Here is a 16,191-nt window from a genome sequence, read left to right on the forward strand (position 1 = left end):
GTTTACCGGATGTAGTTGGTGGCATATCTGGTTTTGCTGTGCTTTTGGGTTTAGGAAGTAATTGCTTTGGTGGTATTGAATCTGAAGAGAAAAAGGTGCTAAAATTAGTGTTATAGCAGAGCTGTGAATGTCAAGATCAATGCTACTTACACACCGTTTTCCTAGTTATAGATCAAGGCACTGAAGTAGTGATTACCAGGCTGGATTTGAGGTACAGCTGGTCTACGTGTGGTTTTAGGTCTCTTGGATGGTTTTGACGCTAAAGAAAAAGGTATTAAAATTAGCAGAATGGTCATGCCTGTGACTATCATACATAAGGACACACATGCTTGAGCAAAGATGCTATATAAATTCAGTGAATATACAACAGAACTAATTCCTGGGGCATGGGAAGGATGGGCAGGGAAAATGTGTCTATTACTACTGATTTTTCCAAAAGGCATAATCTTCAGGAAAGGCTCAAAATATGTTTTTCAGCAAAAGTAATGGGACCTATAATAAGACCTCTTTTTTAATAGAAGTAAATTCATAAATGACAAGTATATTAGTTGTATTTCTTAACTGATAGTTTTTTCAGCATAAAAATAGCAAGGTAGAAATTGCTTAATAATCCATAAACATGTTAAATTATACATCATGTTATATGGCCACTGATTTCTGGAATTTTCTAAAGTGATGCAATGACAGATTTATTGTGAATGCTGAGAAAGAATAATTAAATAATTATAATCAAACAGCATCAGGACTAAAAACAATAAAACCAGTTTAGGCCTTTTAATATTCTCATGTTACAAAGATCATACTATTTTTATACTGGACCCTAAACTAAAGCAGTGTTTGTGCCTCTGTTATTAAAACATATGCATAAGCATTCTTTAGAGAAACAGAAAAGTTGAAGACGCCATTATTTCATGCAGCTTTTTAAAAGGAAAAGGCGTACAAGTTGAATGATTAAGTAAATAAAGTGATAATCATGGCACTGGAATAAAATGTTGCCATTTCTCCAGTCCAGGATGAGCACAGAAGTCCCTGAGAAAGATCAGCACATGTGATGGAAGGACAGAGGAGAATCGAGAAGTTGTGTCCAAGACCACAGACTTTCCCTGGATAAGCACAAAGGATTCTTGTAGCAGCCTCCTATCTGCAGGCTCTTCAGACCCAGATAGGAAGCATGAGAGGAAGCGTGGAGCGGAATTGTGACAGTGGTGGGCTGCGGTCATGCCTGGGTGTGGAGTAGCAAAAGAAGTGACAACCAGGGGACAGGATTACCGACTGTGGGCACCAAGAGCTCCGGCTGCACTGTAGCAGGTTCTAGAGCTATAGAAGCAAAAACCAAAAACACTAGTTATATCAAGAAGTGGTATATTGAGGAAGGAAATGTTACTCCTCAATCTTCACTTATATCTTTACTTAAACTGTGTACGTTTTCTGAAAGTGATTTTTCCTCTTATTTTTTCCATTTACCCTTCTTCTCCCTATTGCTTTCCCACATCTCATCTGCCACAAATATGCATCCTGTGTAAGGCTTTTAGGGTGCCCTACTTTACTAATCCACTCAGTGGGCCAGCTTACTACTGGTAACTACAATAAAAATATGAATACTTATTTAACATGTTCCTATAAAGGAAGAACACAAGGTCAGCCTCTCAAGTGTTGCCTAGTGGTGGATGCTGAAACCACTTTTTAAATATTCCAGATAGATTAAAATCAGGCTTCTATTCATTACAAACCCAGATTCAGAAAACAAAGCCTAAAGATGTTTTAATAAAATGGAAGCTGTCAGACTATCAGATGTAAAACTTGCTATTTGCAACAACTATAGATTATAACATAAATATGTAAATTAACATACAAAATATATTAAATGTTTATGTGTAAATATAAATATTTTATATTAAATATAAAAATCAACTATACTGGTTCCTAAAGCCTAGCTATTTCAGGTTGTAGGTAGCTACTATATCAGAAGTTCCTATATTCTACTTTCTATGTTAGCTGGAACCCTGAACAATACATTTACCAGGTTTGGACTTGGGCACATCTGGCCTACGTGTGGCTTTAGGGCGGGGGCGACGACCTGGTCGTTTGGTCTTTGGTGTTGCTGAAGAAGGAAAATTAGCCAGTTAGTACAGGAGTGGTACATCTACAAAGTGACAATCAGTACTACATGTATCTTAGAAACACATCAAAGCCCTTTCATTTACTGTGCATATGTGCCCTTCTGTTTTGCAACTTTCTATCTTTATTTACCCAGCTAAATGAGGTCTTGAATGATTTTTTCATCAAAAATATATAAATCATCACTGTTCAAGATATCTTCCTATTTTTCCATTTTCAGATGGAAAACTCAGAAGTTTGTACAAGTTACAGAAGACACTGTTCTAAAAATTTTGAAGGGGCTTGTTCAACAGGAACATGAAAAAAGTTACTTTTGAGAAGCCGTTAGCATTAACAATGAACATTTATTTGTCGTAAGGTTCGCAAGGAAGTTTCTCACTCAGCACTTAAAAATCTGCAAATCAACAACATGTTAAAAAAAGCTTCAAATTCAGAAATGATTTCAGGGAAGGCAACTTTTCAAAAATGAGACGTAGTTTATAAAACTATAGAATTTGAAATTTTTCTCTGGAAGAACAGAGAACACACACAAAGAGACATGACTGGGTTAATGTGAGCCTGTTAATAAAGATCCAGCCGTCAGGAAAGCAGGGAACAATCCCGCACTCACTTGAGAGCTGCTTAAACATTAGGTATTTTTATGTTGAAGATTTGATTCCTATTGTTCAGGTCCTAAGAGTGCATGAAAAATAATCAGGAAGGAATCAAAATCAAAGGAAAAATGATGAAATCTATTTATATATGAAAAATGCTTAATTTTTCATTACTAAGTTGAGCAAATTTAAATGATGAAACTTTTTTCCACACAAATTCCTTTTTTACTTCAATACATTCCTGTGTTTTTAAACAAAATCAACAAAAATGTGGTCAGTCAGGGAAGTCTGGAAAGAGAAATGGAAAGAAAAAAGGCATGATTCTCATCTGGAAGATGTGAGTGCAATAAAGTAAGCAACAGTTGATGTTATGAGGGAAAATATGGGTCATTGGCTAAGATGGCACCAGCAGAACACATTTTTTGCTCTCTTAAAGAAAAAGAAGCTATAAAGATTGGAGTTCATTTTTCTGTTTCTCTCTTTTAATGAATTGCCTCGTTGACCCATCAGGATGTTTCAATCTGGAAAGACCATAATGTTTTTCAAGAAATCTGCAACTGTTAGAGTTTTGAAAGTAAGAAAAACTTTCCAAAAGTGAAAGCACAAATATGTCTAGGGAAGCCACGGTCCTCTTCTGGAAACAGTCTGGTTAAAACAGGCTCCGGACACATGCCTCAGATAGAAGGAGGGACAATAAAGAACGTGTCAAATCAAAATCAGCATGCCTTTCCCGCCGTCTCAGGGCTTCTGTTTAGTCAGATACTGGCAGAGGGTGTGTCTTCCGGCAAAAATGGCTGAAAGAAAGATCTGAAGGACAATTAAGAAACTAATTTTTTAAAAAGCCAAAGCTAAGGATGAAGCTGAACACAGAGGGTGTTGAAGACAAATGATTCTTTTTCACTCACTGAACGGAACTTCATTACTTATTGTGGACTGTGATGGTGGTAGGTAGGGTCTGAGGTTCCGCCGCTGTCACAAAAGCAAGTATTAACAAAGGCAACGTTGAAAAGCACCACCGAAGCTGGGAATTAAATGTCCTTTACCATAAAAAATATTCTCTCATCAGTGATCAGTCAAGTTCTGGTGGCTTATGACAGTGAAGCTTAACCGTAACCACAATGAAAATAAGAATTGAGAATTCTAACTTCCACTGCTGACTTTTGTCTATTTTCCCCACTATCCTATATTCTGAAGACTGCTCCTAGTGCCTGAGAAGATACTAGCTTAAATGCAGGTGAGAGTTGCCTCTCCGAGGGTGCTGGGAGTGCCCTGTCCCTTGACATTGTGTTTTCCGTCAGGACAGCAGGTTCATCCAAAGAAGTGGGAAGAGGTAACAGACCCATCAAGCCTGTGACCATGTCTGAACTCTGTTAGTTTTGGATGATTTTCAGCCTGGATGGGTCTGGTATTTTTTTTCACAAAAATTAGGAATTGAACTTGTGGTTTAAAAAGGGCCACAAATGTTCATATGGTGTTACCCATATTTACTAGCATCTATTGCTGGTCAAGAAACTGGTTTACATATGAAATTTAGTCCGTTTTGGTTAGTAAATCAATAGAAGTCAAAAAGCAGTCTAAGATTTCATGGAACACTGAATTAAATAACAATATTATTTAAATATTCTGATAGAGAGCAAACCCTCCAATGTCATTCAAATTGGCAGTAAGTAAATGATTCTTCATGCTGAATACTGTATAGTTACAATACCAATATTTCTTTTAAAGCCTCTCGTCTAATAGGCTTTTAAAAGAAATGTTATCTAATAGGTTTCTACACAACAAAATAATTCTTCCAACAGGAAAATGAGTCTCAATTTTTGAGACAAGTAAAAGTGAAGAATCCCTGACTTTTTTTCTTACAAGGTAAGTTAATTAACATGGCACCCACTGACAGCTTGACAGAACTTAAATCCTTCTGCCACTTGTACGTTTTTTATATCATATTTCCCCGGGTTATGTGTGACACTTCTGGACTAGGGGGTGTGGAAAGTTTGGGGGAAGCAAGTAGTGACTCTTTAGCAACTAAGAAAAAATAATAAATAATGCAGATAGAAAATTTTCATTTATTTTGAAAGCAATGCATAATAGCACAAGGTGTTCCTGAGAGGTGGTATTATTCATTAGTATGTCTATGGCCAAAAAAAGAACTCTGATTTCTCAAGAACTCCAGAAATAGATGATAACAGATGAATGGCAAAGCTATAGTGGTGTATCATATTGAAGTACACACAGCAAAGTAAAAATTGCGTGTGTGGGCGTGCGCAGGCATTAAAGAAGGGGCGGGGTGGGGAGGAGCCTGGATGCTTCTGATACTACAGGAGAGAGGGAAAGCAAATAGAATCAATACATTTAATATAATAAATATCAAAAAAGCATCTACATCTGAAAATAGCAAATAGAAAATTCTTTTGAAACTTCAAGATTGTAGTTCAATTTTAATTTCTACAAAGTTGACCTAAAAAATATGCAAAAGTAAGATTTGCTACTCGTAATATTTCTAGCTTTACAAAGGTTAAAGAATGCTGTCTTTTGAATTTTATAAAGAAAAATCTGCATTTTGGGGTTCCTGAGATTGAGACCAAGTAGATATGGAGCCCCATCAGTTAAGCATCCAATTCACCTGCATAGAAATATTAAAGTCAGTGTTTGTTAAAAGAAAATACATCTTCTGACAAGACTTTCTCTCTCTGACAATCTTAAGGTGTTATAGATAAAGGTATAAACAAACATGTTCCATAAAAAAGCTGAGGGTCATGCAAGTTTCTATGCCACTCACCACAGCACAAAACAAATACAACTTGTTCGTGGATTTGTGGCTAGCAATGAGAGCAGCTCCATCCACCACGTCAGAGAACTATGTAAAACAAACGCTTGTAGTTGGAGGACTCTTTCCTGTTTCCAGTCTGCTACAAGCTTGAAGAGCTGTATGTCGTCATAAGCTTAAAGACTGATTTGAAGGAAACAATTCTTATTGGATGAAGCAGACAAGTTGGGATATTGTAGGTGGCTGGGATTTCAAGAAAGCCCTGGATTTTGCTTATAAAACAAACCAAAACCAATGTGGGTTTTTACTGGTTAGTTTAACCACAAAGGAAAACCAAAGGAAAAGCAATCTGCATGGAAAGGGAACTGGCAAAACAGGAGAGTGTGAGGAGAAGGCTAGGAAAGGCAGTGAGTCACTCAAATCAAAAAAGCTCCCAGTGCTTTATTTGCTCTCTTGAACCTTGGCTAGAAACAGAAACCTTCGGCAGAGCTCTAATGGTGGCCTGCTCTACAATAAAAATAAATGAATTTTAAAAAGCTAAACCCGAGCAATGGTTTGCACCGATCCCATCGTTGCTCTGTGTTCCCTCAGACCACTCAAGGTCAACTTGAGTCGGCATAAGTTTAGGAGCAGATTCTGAAGTGGCTATACTTGCTGTTAGGGGAAAAAAGCACGGAAATTAGAGGGTAGAAATTAAAGGAATATAAACTCATTAGATTCCAAATAATTTTCCACCTTTTAAAAGGAAATGTCAAGTTAGGAAATCTCTTTGCTCAAATAGCTTATGATAAGAGCACACTGTCCTACCCTTCCTTATTTGTATTAATGAATGAATTTCCTCTCAGTAACCTTTTTAGAAACCACTGAAATTATTAATGTATCTTATCATGTATAAACCATCACCAAACATTTAGAGACATATATTGATCCTTTTACATTTTATCTTGCAGTAACAGAAATATTTAGATTGGAGAAATATTAATTTAAATTTGGTGACCCAAACATACAGGAATATTTCTCGATCTGCTTCACTATAGCCCTCTATTCAAAAGACAGCATAAATATAATTACTACCATATTCCAGAGTCCTCTAAGAATGATTTTTAAATAAATGTACATTAAATCCTTCTTTCACATAGCTGTCAGTCTTTGATTTTAACTGCTATGGCTCTTGAGTTTTATTAGCTATGTTTTTTTTTCCAAATAATCCCTCTGAGTAAGAGTACGTACTTCATTCCATTTCTCTGACTTGGAGACCTCACCCATGGCCACAGCTTCCACTATCCTCCCTTTACCTAATCTCTCATTTCCTTCAGTCTGACACCTCTACCTGGAAATCTCACTGCTTCTTTGAAGGGAGACATGAGAAATTTTTTTCTGAGCAGTTACATTTTCCTTCCTTACCCATTCCATTGAAAAAAAAAAATTATGCTCACTTAAGCAGAATACCTCTTGTTTTAATAATCCTACTTTGTAAATGTGCATTAATGAAAAATCCATTGACCATTATAGGGAGAAATATATTCTTCTCAGAGCTAAGAGTTTAAAATTTACACAAAAATGATGAGTAGTGACAAAGTTCTTTATTCAATCTTATAAATCAACATTTAAATTGCTGTATGGATTTTGGATAGAAAAAATAATTTATTCATTCAATATACCCTGAAGTCCTTATGCAACAAATTGTCTCTGTTTTTAATTATATATACAGAATAATCCCTCCCTGCAAAAGAGCCTTCTTTTCTTGAGCATAACAACATTAATAATTCCTGAGAAGTAAACAGAGGTCGGTGTTCAGAAATCAGCCCGGATTTCAAAAGAAATCATAGAGCATTAGGAAAATACAACGCTTTCTAATCCTGTAGCCCGAGAACTGAGAACCCTCAAACAAGGCATAGTTCTTAAGGGATGGATACACTTCTCCCCTTTGCAGCTAAAAGATGATTGTTCTGGGTGATCAGAATTCCAGTCAACTTCAGTATTGGAAATTATGTTATAGTCCTAGACAAGGCAGTCCTCAATCATTCACATCCCTATGTTTCTGTATTTTGTCTCTGATGGTCATGAACATAGCCACCCCCCACACAACTCAGAATATCAGAGGAACTGGTTATAATGAGATCATTTCATCACACTGTTGTACTTTTCATGAAAAAATGTGTCAAACACCAAAATACAAATCAGAAGCTCTTGCTCCAAAGAGTGGCACAAAACAAAATTTCAACCCTATTTTTGGAATATTAAAAAGTTCAGGGTAATTACCAGGCTTGGTGTGTGTCACTTCTGGGCTGAAAGGGATTTTAGGTTTCAAAGAAATAAACTGTGTTTTACTGGGAGCTGGAAAAATAAAGAAACAAAATAATGAATGAATCACTATTTAGGCATTTCACTGTCTAAAACCACAAAGGAAATGTATAGTTTAAATGAAATAAACCCATCACCTCAGAAGACTTTGCAAATATTCCATTAAAAGAGTATTTCATAGAATAGCATTTAATAGGAATACAGTGATAAATTTTCTTCTGGTTTGGAAACACATTTCAAGAGTATATTTGACCTAAGAGAAATAGCATTGACTCTATGTAGTGCCAATAACTGCATAAAGACATTGATTTTAATCCATTATTTAAAAATAAACCCAACATAATCTTTTTGCACCTTATTTCACATTTCTCAGCCACATCTAAGTCTATAACGATGAGAAGAGAGACATGTTAAAAATGAATATTCACTGATAAGTTTAATGTTATGATCTGCAGCATTATGAAATTCTACTAACACAATAGAAAGTCATTTTTTCCAAATGAAGTCTGAAATTGAACTTGAAGAGTCTTATTCAAAAAAATAAATAAATAAAAGTAAAGGATAACTGTGTATAAGACTCAACTTCAAATACAATGTTTGGATAGAAGACAAGAAAGTAGCAGTGGTTTAAGAGCTTTCCAAGGCACAGCATGATGTCTGAATGCTGAGTTCAGATCCAGTCACTCTAAGGCCAGCTATCTGAACCATGAGAGCCACGGAGTGGTTGTATTCTATGAGACAGATATTCAGGGTTATCAAAATGATCCAATTAGAATACTGATTGAGACATTACACAAAACTAGGGCACTGGATTTTCTATGGTGAAAGAAAGCAACTAATCTATTAAGGACGTATCATTACCCAGTGTTGTCCATGTAGGTTCAGAGCTTATAGAAATTTTAGATGTAATTGTTCCAGGACTTGTGGTTCCTTCTGGTGATGGAAAGGAAAAAAATTAAGATACTCTAAGGTAATGAACAGATATCTGCCAAAGAGGAATCAAATGACCCTTTAAAAATCCTGCCATATTTGGTAGTCTGTGTTTACAACACGTTATAGTGAGCAAAAGTTTTGGAAAAGAATTTCTTAACTCAGTCATAATAGTATAAGCTATATTTTAAAAATTGTGTTTATACTGCAATGGAATAAGCAAAAGAGTTTGTTCAGCATGATTCTGAGTGTATTATCTGACACTGAAGACCATCATCTCCAGGTTGATAAGCCACCTCCACCACCCAAATGCTGCTCTGTGCCACATGTTGTTTCCTTCTCCTTCTTCTCTGTCTAATCCTAACACTTATTTTGAGGTCTACATCCTTAGCTCTTACTTTTTCTGAGCTTCTCCACAAGAATTATAGTCTCACAAGCAGATTACATAATCTTATGTTGTCTCATTGTTTATAATGTATTATCTTCTTAAGGTCACAGCTGACCCTTGAACACATGGGTTTGAACTGTACAGGTCCACTTACACATGGATTTTTTTTTCAATAAATATATTGGAAAATTTTTTGTAAATCTGTGACAATTTGAAGAAACATTTTTTCTCTATTGTAAGAATAGAGTATTTAATAGATATAGCATATGAAATGTATTAACGGACTGTTTATGTTTTTAGTAAGGCTTCTGGTCAACAGTAAGCTCTTAGCAGGTAAGTTTGAAGGCAGTCCACAGTTGTATGCAGATTTTCAACTGCATGGAGGTTGGTGCCCCTAACCCCTGTTGTTCAGGGTCAACTATATAAGCAATTGGAAAGCAGAAGTCACATGCTCTCCCTCTTAGTCATTGTCTTAGTAAAAAATTGAAAACATAGTAGGCACCAAAACCGAGAATGGTCAGCCTAATAAACTTAAAATTTGGATGTACACCAATAAAAATGGATTACTCTATAGATCTCACTCTCAATACTGTGATAAGAGGACCTGCTTCTAGGTTTACACCAAAATTCACATGCAAGAATATCACTGACATAATTTTCAATAAAAGTTTATTCAAAATGTTTCTTGTTATTTTACCTTAATTATTCATCTTCAGTTAATTTCAAATTTGGTAAAGAAACTTTAACCTATAGAATCTTATCACTCACTTCTTTTTATGATAAGGAGATGGGCATTATCGATTTGAAACTAAATATCATGAAAGATTAAAGAGACAGTTATTTACCAGGTTTAGTTCTTGGTGCTTTGGGCCTGAGGCGTCGCTTAGGAGTAGAAGGGATAGATGTAGTTTTCAGGAGAGCTGAAAGAACATTTAATATAGCTTTGATAAATGATATTTCTAAGGGGTCATTCAGGTCGTAAACTATAAACCTGTGAACTTCTTGAGTACAAGAACTGCTTTTTATTTCTTATTTCCTTAGACTGCCCAGTGCTGTGTTTTATACATGGTAGATGCCAAATAAATAATTGTTGATTAGCCAAAAGGAATTAAATGTCTATATGAAAACTGAAGGTCTATTGTTCAGTTAAACGTCCTGAAAAGTAGGCACCCTGGAGGGATTTAAGAATACATGGTACAATTAAGAACTCAAAAGACAACTGATTGGACAGCAGAGGAGAAGCACAAATAATTGGGATTTAGAGAATGGGAAGTTTGGAATTTCTTTAATTCTGTTGCTCATTACTAACCTCAACAGGAGTTAATGAACTTCTCTATTCCCATAATTTCCTGTTATAGAATGTAGGCGGTGTTATTACTCTTTCATCTTTCTTCATCATGCCCTGGATTGCAAGATCCTACTTGGTGTTCTTTATACTTAGACTACTTTGAGAAAAATACTGTTAACGAAGTGGTATCAAAATGTGATAAATAGAGGGGATATATTTTAAGTGATTTATCATCTGTAATTCTGCTTTTTTCTGGTTGGCAAGTTTGAAAGGCGTATAGGAAGGAAATAATTATTCACAATCTAATGACACAAGATTATGGAAATTCTTTGAGGATTAATACAAGGCTAAGTATGAAAGTTAATCTAGTTCTATGAAGAATCTCATGGTAGAGAACTGAGGAAAATGTTTACTACTGAAAATATTCTGCAAAGGCCAACATAAAGGATTCTTTTTTGCCACTTTATCTGTTCTTTCAAAGTACATGAGTATACAAATGTCACTAATTACCAGGTGTTGTAGGTTGCATTTCAAGACTGGCAAAGGTTTCCAGTTTTTGAGGAACAGACGGTGTTTCACTTGGAGCTGAAAATACAAACACCCCATCCCACCAAGGAATTTCAGTTAAAATGAGGTATTTTAAGAGTTTTACATGCTTTTAGATGGTGTTACAAAGCACATGCTTCCAGTACATGATTAAGCATGAAAAATGCATGTAGTCTCGAAAGCTGGTGGATGAAATGGTGATTTAAAGTGGGGAAAAGTTCAGAATGGTAATTGATCAGTAGGTGACTCCAGGCAGACTCAGTGCATGGGAAAGAGGTGATACAGACAACAAACACATGAGATGGGATGATAAAGATGATGAAGATGTCCATGCAGTTTTCAAAGCTTTTCATTCCTTTAAGGATAGAAAAAACATTTATTATTGTTCAAAAAAAAAAAAAGAGTCCAAAATGGAACTTAAGGTGCTTGCATTGTAGGATCTATTCAGAAATAGGTAAGGAATAAATGATTAGATGTGATGGGATGAAATGGTCATTTGGAAGAAAGGCATTTGCATGGATTTTCTTTTGATGGAAAACAAAGTATGATTTTTCTGTTAAAAACATTACCCAGTGTTGCCCTTGGCTGTTCGAGAGCTCTAGAAGTTTTAGGTGGGACAGAATCCAGAAATGGATCACTTGTTGCTGTTGGAATAAATGTCAACATTTATAAAAACAGTAGAAAGCCCAGGAATAAAATACAAATTCATGAGTAATAAATTATGCCTCATAAGGAGAAAAGAACCAAGAACACTTGAGTGGTTGCTGACCGTTTTTAAACTAGTGATTCATTAGGAGTTGAAGATGAGCTCACTTTTGAAAACATGCACACTTTCAACATTAGAAGCCATGATCAAACAGTGTTTCATATATTTAACTTGCTTTCAACTGGTTTTTCTGGGTTCTCCACTCTGTTTCTCATCTGCTAGTAGAATCCACCCTTGGCATTCCATTTCAGTTTTGTAACATTTTCGGCTGCTGTTTCAAAGTATTTGCCTTTATATATCATGGCACAAATAATGCTGAGATGAGGCTACACATATGAAACATATCAAACACAAATCTATGTCCGTCAGAGACCACTGTTTTACTCACTTTGATCCTTCCTAAAGGACCTACTTTAATTTAAGTGTTTAATAAACACTTGCTATAATAGCAACTATTGGACTGAGTTAAACTCACTGTAGATGGGTAAGTGAATGCCAAAGATTAGGCCCAACTGAACTTCTCTGGACAAGTGAACGACATGATTGCTCTAAAGCAGGGCTTGGCACCTCAGCACAATCGCCATTTAGGGCTGGGTAATTCTTGATTGTGGAGGGTCTGTCCTGTCCGCTGTAGGGGTTTAGCATCATCCCTGGCCTCTCTACCCACTAGATGTCATAGTACCTTCACCTTCCCCAGTTGTGACAACCAAAAAATGTCTCTGGCCATTGCCAAGTGCCTCTGGGGGGAGAAGAAAGCAAAAGCACCCCTTGTTTTAGAGAAGCTGCTTTAGAGAAACTCTAAGGATCTAAAACCTTTTTAGAATGATTCTGAACAGAGTGATAGGCCATCACTTTACTTTGCCTCAGTGGCAACCAAATCCATCTGCATCTTCCACATGTGGCACAGCTTGTTCACTGATGGATATAAGGAAATAATCACTCAATGGGAGGAGTGGGTAGAATTCATCTCCCTGACAGACTATCATTTCTCTCCTGTCCTTTCTCTTCCTTTTTGCTCTGCAACAGCTAAAGGGAGAACTAGGCACATTATTGTCAGAACACCTGGCACCCAAAGAAAGAATTAAGAGGCTTGGTATACCTGTGTGGGGCTCTGCTATTTCACGCTCATCTGGTGTTGCAGGTCTTGAGAAAACATCGTAAGTTGCTTTTAAAAGAGAAGGTAAAACAAAAAAGAAGATGTTGATTTTGATTAGTTTAAAAAGATTTCATGACATATTTTAAAGCTGATGAAGAAGAACAATTTTATATAGGAGCTAGTAAGTTTTGGCTATGGCCTGCTCATCTTGTCATTAGTGGGTAAGCAATTACTGAGACTTAGTGCCCCTTGCCCTGAAGGCAAGGGCTTTATACAATGAGCCTTGACATTGGCCTCCAGGGTGCTGTGTGCATAGAGTTATATATTTACAATGAAGTCCTGCCAGCTCTAAATCAAAGAGCCTCAAAAAGTATAAACGTAAATGAAGTCATACAGCAATTTGAAGAGAGATTTCCAAAGAAGGAAACAGCAGTCACATTAAAGCTATTTGCACAAAATCTACTGCTTAGTCTTTCTATTTACTAAAAGTTACCATCATGACATCTTATGTGTGGACAGTACTTTACAATTTTCCTAGCCCTCTCTCCTGAATCAGCTTATTTTATCCACTTAACACCCCTGAGAAATAGGTTAGACAGTATCCCCATTTTAGAGATAATGGGATATCATCTCCATTTTCTAGATAAGGAAGCTTGAGCTTCACAATGGCAAAGACGTTTGCCAAAAGATACACACTGGAACTGGCAAGCTCAGCATTCTTTCCATTCATTAGCAGCAGGGCCGGGAACAGCAGAATTAAGATGAGTACTCTTCTTTTGCACCATCCTTCCTGCCATTCTGCCTAGATGTAGCTTGCTCTCTATGTTCATCCATGGAGCCGTGAGCCCTTCTCTAATTTAGGTGGATTTAAAGATAAATTTTACATTTCACGTGAAATAAAGAGTGACCTAAAAAATAATGGTTGATTTTAAAACAGGGATAATTATCATGCTCACTTAAAAGTTGAATCTGCAAATAAAAACAGCATCAAGATAAAAATGTCTTTGTTTCTGCACAAAGACCTGTCACTACAGCAATGCCAGGTGTAGAGAAAGCACGAACTGATATGAGGTGGATGTTACTCTCCTTGCCCATTCAAAATGGCTGTACAAAAATAAACTGAAAAGGCAGGCACTCTTGGGGAAATTTACTCAGTGGAGTTACTTGTAATTCAGTGACAATGTGATGATTTTGAACTATTGCCAGTTGAAGCTGTTAGAAAGATAATATCAGACAGTGTGGCACTCTCTGATATGCAGAGAAGGCCGTTTATATTGTACTACATACTGAAGAGCCAAGAAATACATTTTAATTTGTGCCGGTATATCTACTGCTTTGCAAAATCAAAAATAGAATATTATGAGTTAAAATATGCAAACATTCTGAGAGTAAATCCATTACACTGTGAAGTCTTCTTTAGCCTAGCTATGATTTTGAAGGGTCAGATAAGAATGATTAATTTTTTCAAGGACACAATTAGCTGTTGCTGATTTTAGGCTTCCTTTGAGTGAATCTCAAGCCATGGACCTAGCAAAGTCAGCTCTCTCTACCACTAAACAAATAAGGAAAATATTACCAACTTGTATTTAACCCTCTCATGCTAAGTAAGAAATTATGAACTAATAGCTTGACTTTTACTTATATGGTTGCTTTTGAAAGATTGTGTTATTGTCTTGATATTATCCTAACTTCCACATTTGCCTTCCATCTAGTGACACCACCAAACTTATATTCTGTACTTTTTCTCCCAAGAGATGATATTAATTTACCCTCTTTTTATTTCTTTTCCATATTTACAATTCCCTTCCATTCTGGAAGTTGATGTTCCCTCAGTGTATTCCTAAGAGGTACTACCCTGGGGAAAGAAGCCCTCCATCCATCACCCTCTGGCAATTGTGGCTTATGTCTAAAAGTTCTCAATTGTCAGGGTCCTCTTACTTCCAAATATTTTCTCAAATATACTTAAGATTAAAATAACACATTTTCCCGCAGACGTGGTCCCTGATATTTCTATTTCTGGAGTTCCTGAGGGTTGGGTAGTAACGAACACTGTTAAAAACATACCAACACAAATTGCTGGAATTTTATGTCATTTGGGCAGCTCTGTGAAGCACACCAGTCTCATTTTATTTATAGCTTAAATAAGATTATTTTGACTCCGAAGTAATCAGAAAAAAGGATGATGTCATAAATGGAATTCTCTAAAAAATCAACAGTTCTTGCTTTCTTTGTTATACATGCCTCATTCTTAAAAGGCTCCCCCAGCTATAAATTGACAAATAGATGGGACTTCAGCATAAGCCCTTCTATGCATCAGACACTATACATGCTATCATGTATTATTGTTTAGAGGCAAACATCTTCTATCACCATTGTTCACGTTAGTGGAGGAAACACTCCACTCCAGCTATATGATGGTAAGCACTCTTGTGTTCACACAACATAAATGGGGAAATTTGAGGGGAAATCTAGTGTAAGTAAAATAGGCAGTTTAATTCAAAGGTTATAAAAAACAATATTAGTTTCCTGAAAGGGAGAACCAAGATGGCAGCATGAGTAGAGCAGCAGAAATCTCCTCCCAAAACCATATATATTTTTGAAAATACAACAAATACAACTATCCCTAAAAGAGAGACGAGAAGGAGAGGGGCGGAAGATGGCGGCGTGAGTAGAGCAGCGGAAATCTCCTCCCAAAACAACATATATCTATGAAAATATAACAAAGACAACCCTTCCTAGAATAAAGACCAGAGGACACAGGACAATATCCAGACCACATCCACAACTGAGAGAACCCAGCGCCTCGCGAAGGGGGTAAGATACAAGCCCCGGCCCCGCGGGAGCCGAGCGCCCCTCCCCCCAGCTCCCGGAGGGAGAAGAGCAGGCAGAGTGGGAGGGAGACGGAGCCCAGGACTGCCGAACACCCAGCCCCAGCCATCCGGGCCAGAGTGCAGGGCGCTCGATACTAGGAAAACAGGGCAGCAAGAACAGTGAGCAGGCACTGGAGGCTGGGCCACAGACGACATAAGAAAAGCGCGCGACCATTTTTTTTTGCTTTTTTGCTGTTTTGTTTTGGCGAGCGCTTTTTGGAAGTCTTAAAGGGATAGGGACCCCAATACTAGGGAAACAGGGCAGAAAGACCGACCGGTGAGCAGAGGCCTGAGGCTGGCACCGGAGAATAAAGAAAAACGAACGACCACCTTTTTTTTTAATTAAAAACTTTTTTTTTTTTTTTAATTAAAAAAATTTTTTTTCTTTTTTTTGGTGGGCGTTGTTTTGTTTTGGCGGGTGCTTTTTGGAAATCTTAAAGGGGCAGGGCGGGTCACTTAATCCAGAGGTAGGGAATCCGGGATCTCTGGGCACCCTAACCCCTGGGCTGCAGGGAGCAGGGAGGCCCCTTACGGAGATAAATAGCCTCCCAGCAGCTCCTGCTCCAAAGCGACTCCACCATTTTGGAG

The 16,191-nt window shown here is 37.0% G+C and overlaps 1 protein-coding gene across 30 annotated transcripts in view; it reads right to left on the bottom strand.

Annotated features, from left to right (window-relative positions):
- Positions 1 to 16,191, bottom strand: part of ABI3BP (ABI family member 3 binding protein) — a 253,192-nt gene that overhangs the window by 94,392 nt on the left and 142,609 nt on the right. For 25 of the 30 annotated variants that reach the window (XM_036916479.2, XM_036916473.2, XM_036916489.2 and 22 more), the window contains 10 exons: positions 12,737 to 12,802; positions 11,501 to 11,575; positions 10,896 to 10,970; positions 9,943 to 10,017; positions 8,641 to 8,712; positions 7,738 to 7,812; positions 2,021 to 2,101; positions 1,270 to 1,317; positions 197 to 259; positions 7 to 81 (listed from right to left, as the gene is read on the bottom strand). In XM_036916479.2, coding sequence (XP_036772374.2) covers positions 7 to 81; positions 197 to 259; positions 1,270 to 1,317; positions 2,021 to 2,101; positions 7,738 to 7,812; positions 8,641 to 8,712; positions 9,943 to 10,017; positions 10,896 to 10,970; positions 11,501 to 11,575; positions 12,737 to 12,802 — 705 coding nt within the window. The remainder of the gene's footprint in view (positions 1 to 6; positions 82 to 196; positions 260 to 1,269; positions 1,318 to 2,020; positions 2,102 to 7,737; positions 7,813 to 8,640; positions 8,713 to 9,942; positions 10,018 to 10,895; positions 10,971 to 11,500; positions 11,576 to 12,736; positions 12,803 to 16,191) is intronic. The other 5 variants (XM_036916495.2, XM_036916492.2, XM_057502161.1 and 2 more) reach the window with 4 other exon arrangements.

The sequence above is a fragment of the Manis pentadactyla genome, chromosome 1, assembly GCF_030020395.1.
Source record: "Manis pentadactyla isolate mManPen7 chromosome 1, mManPen7.hap1, whole genome shotgun sequence".
In the NCBI taxonomy this organism is placed as follows: domain Eukaryota; kingdom Metazoa; phylum Chordata; class Mammalia; order Pholidota; family Manidae; genus Manis; species Manis pentadactyla.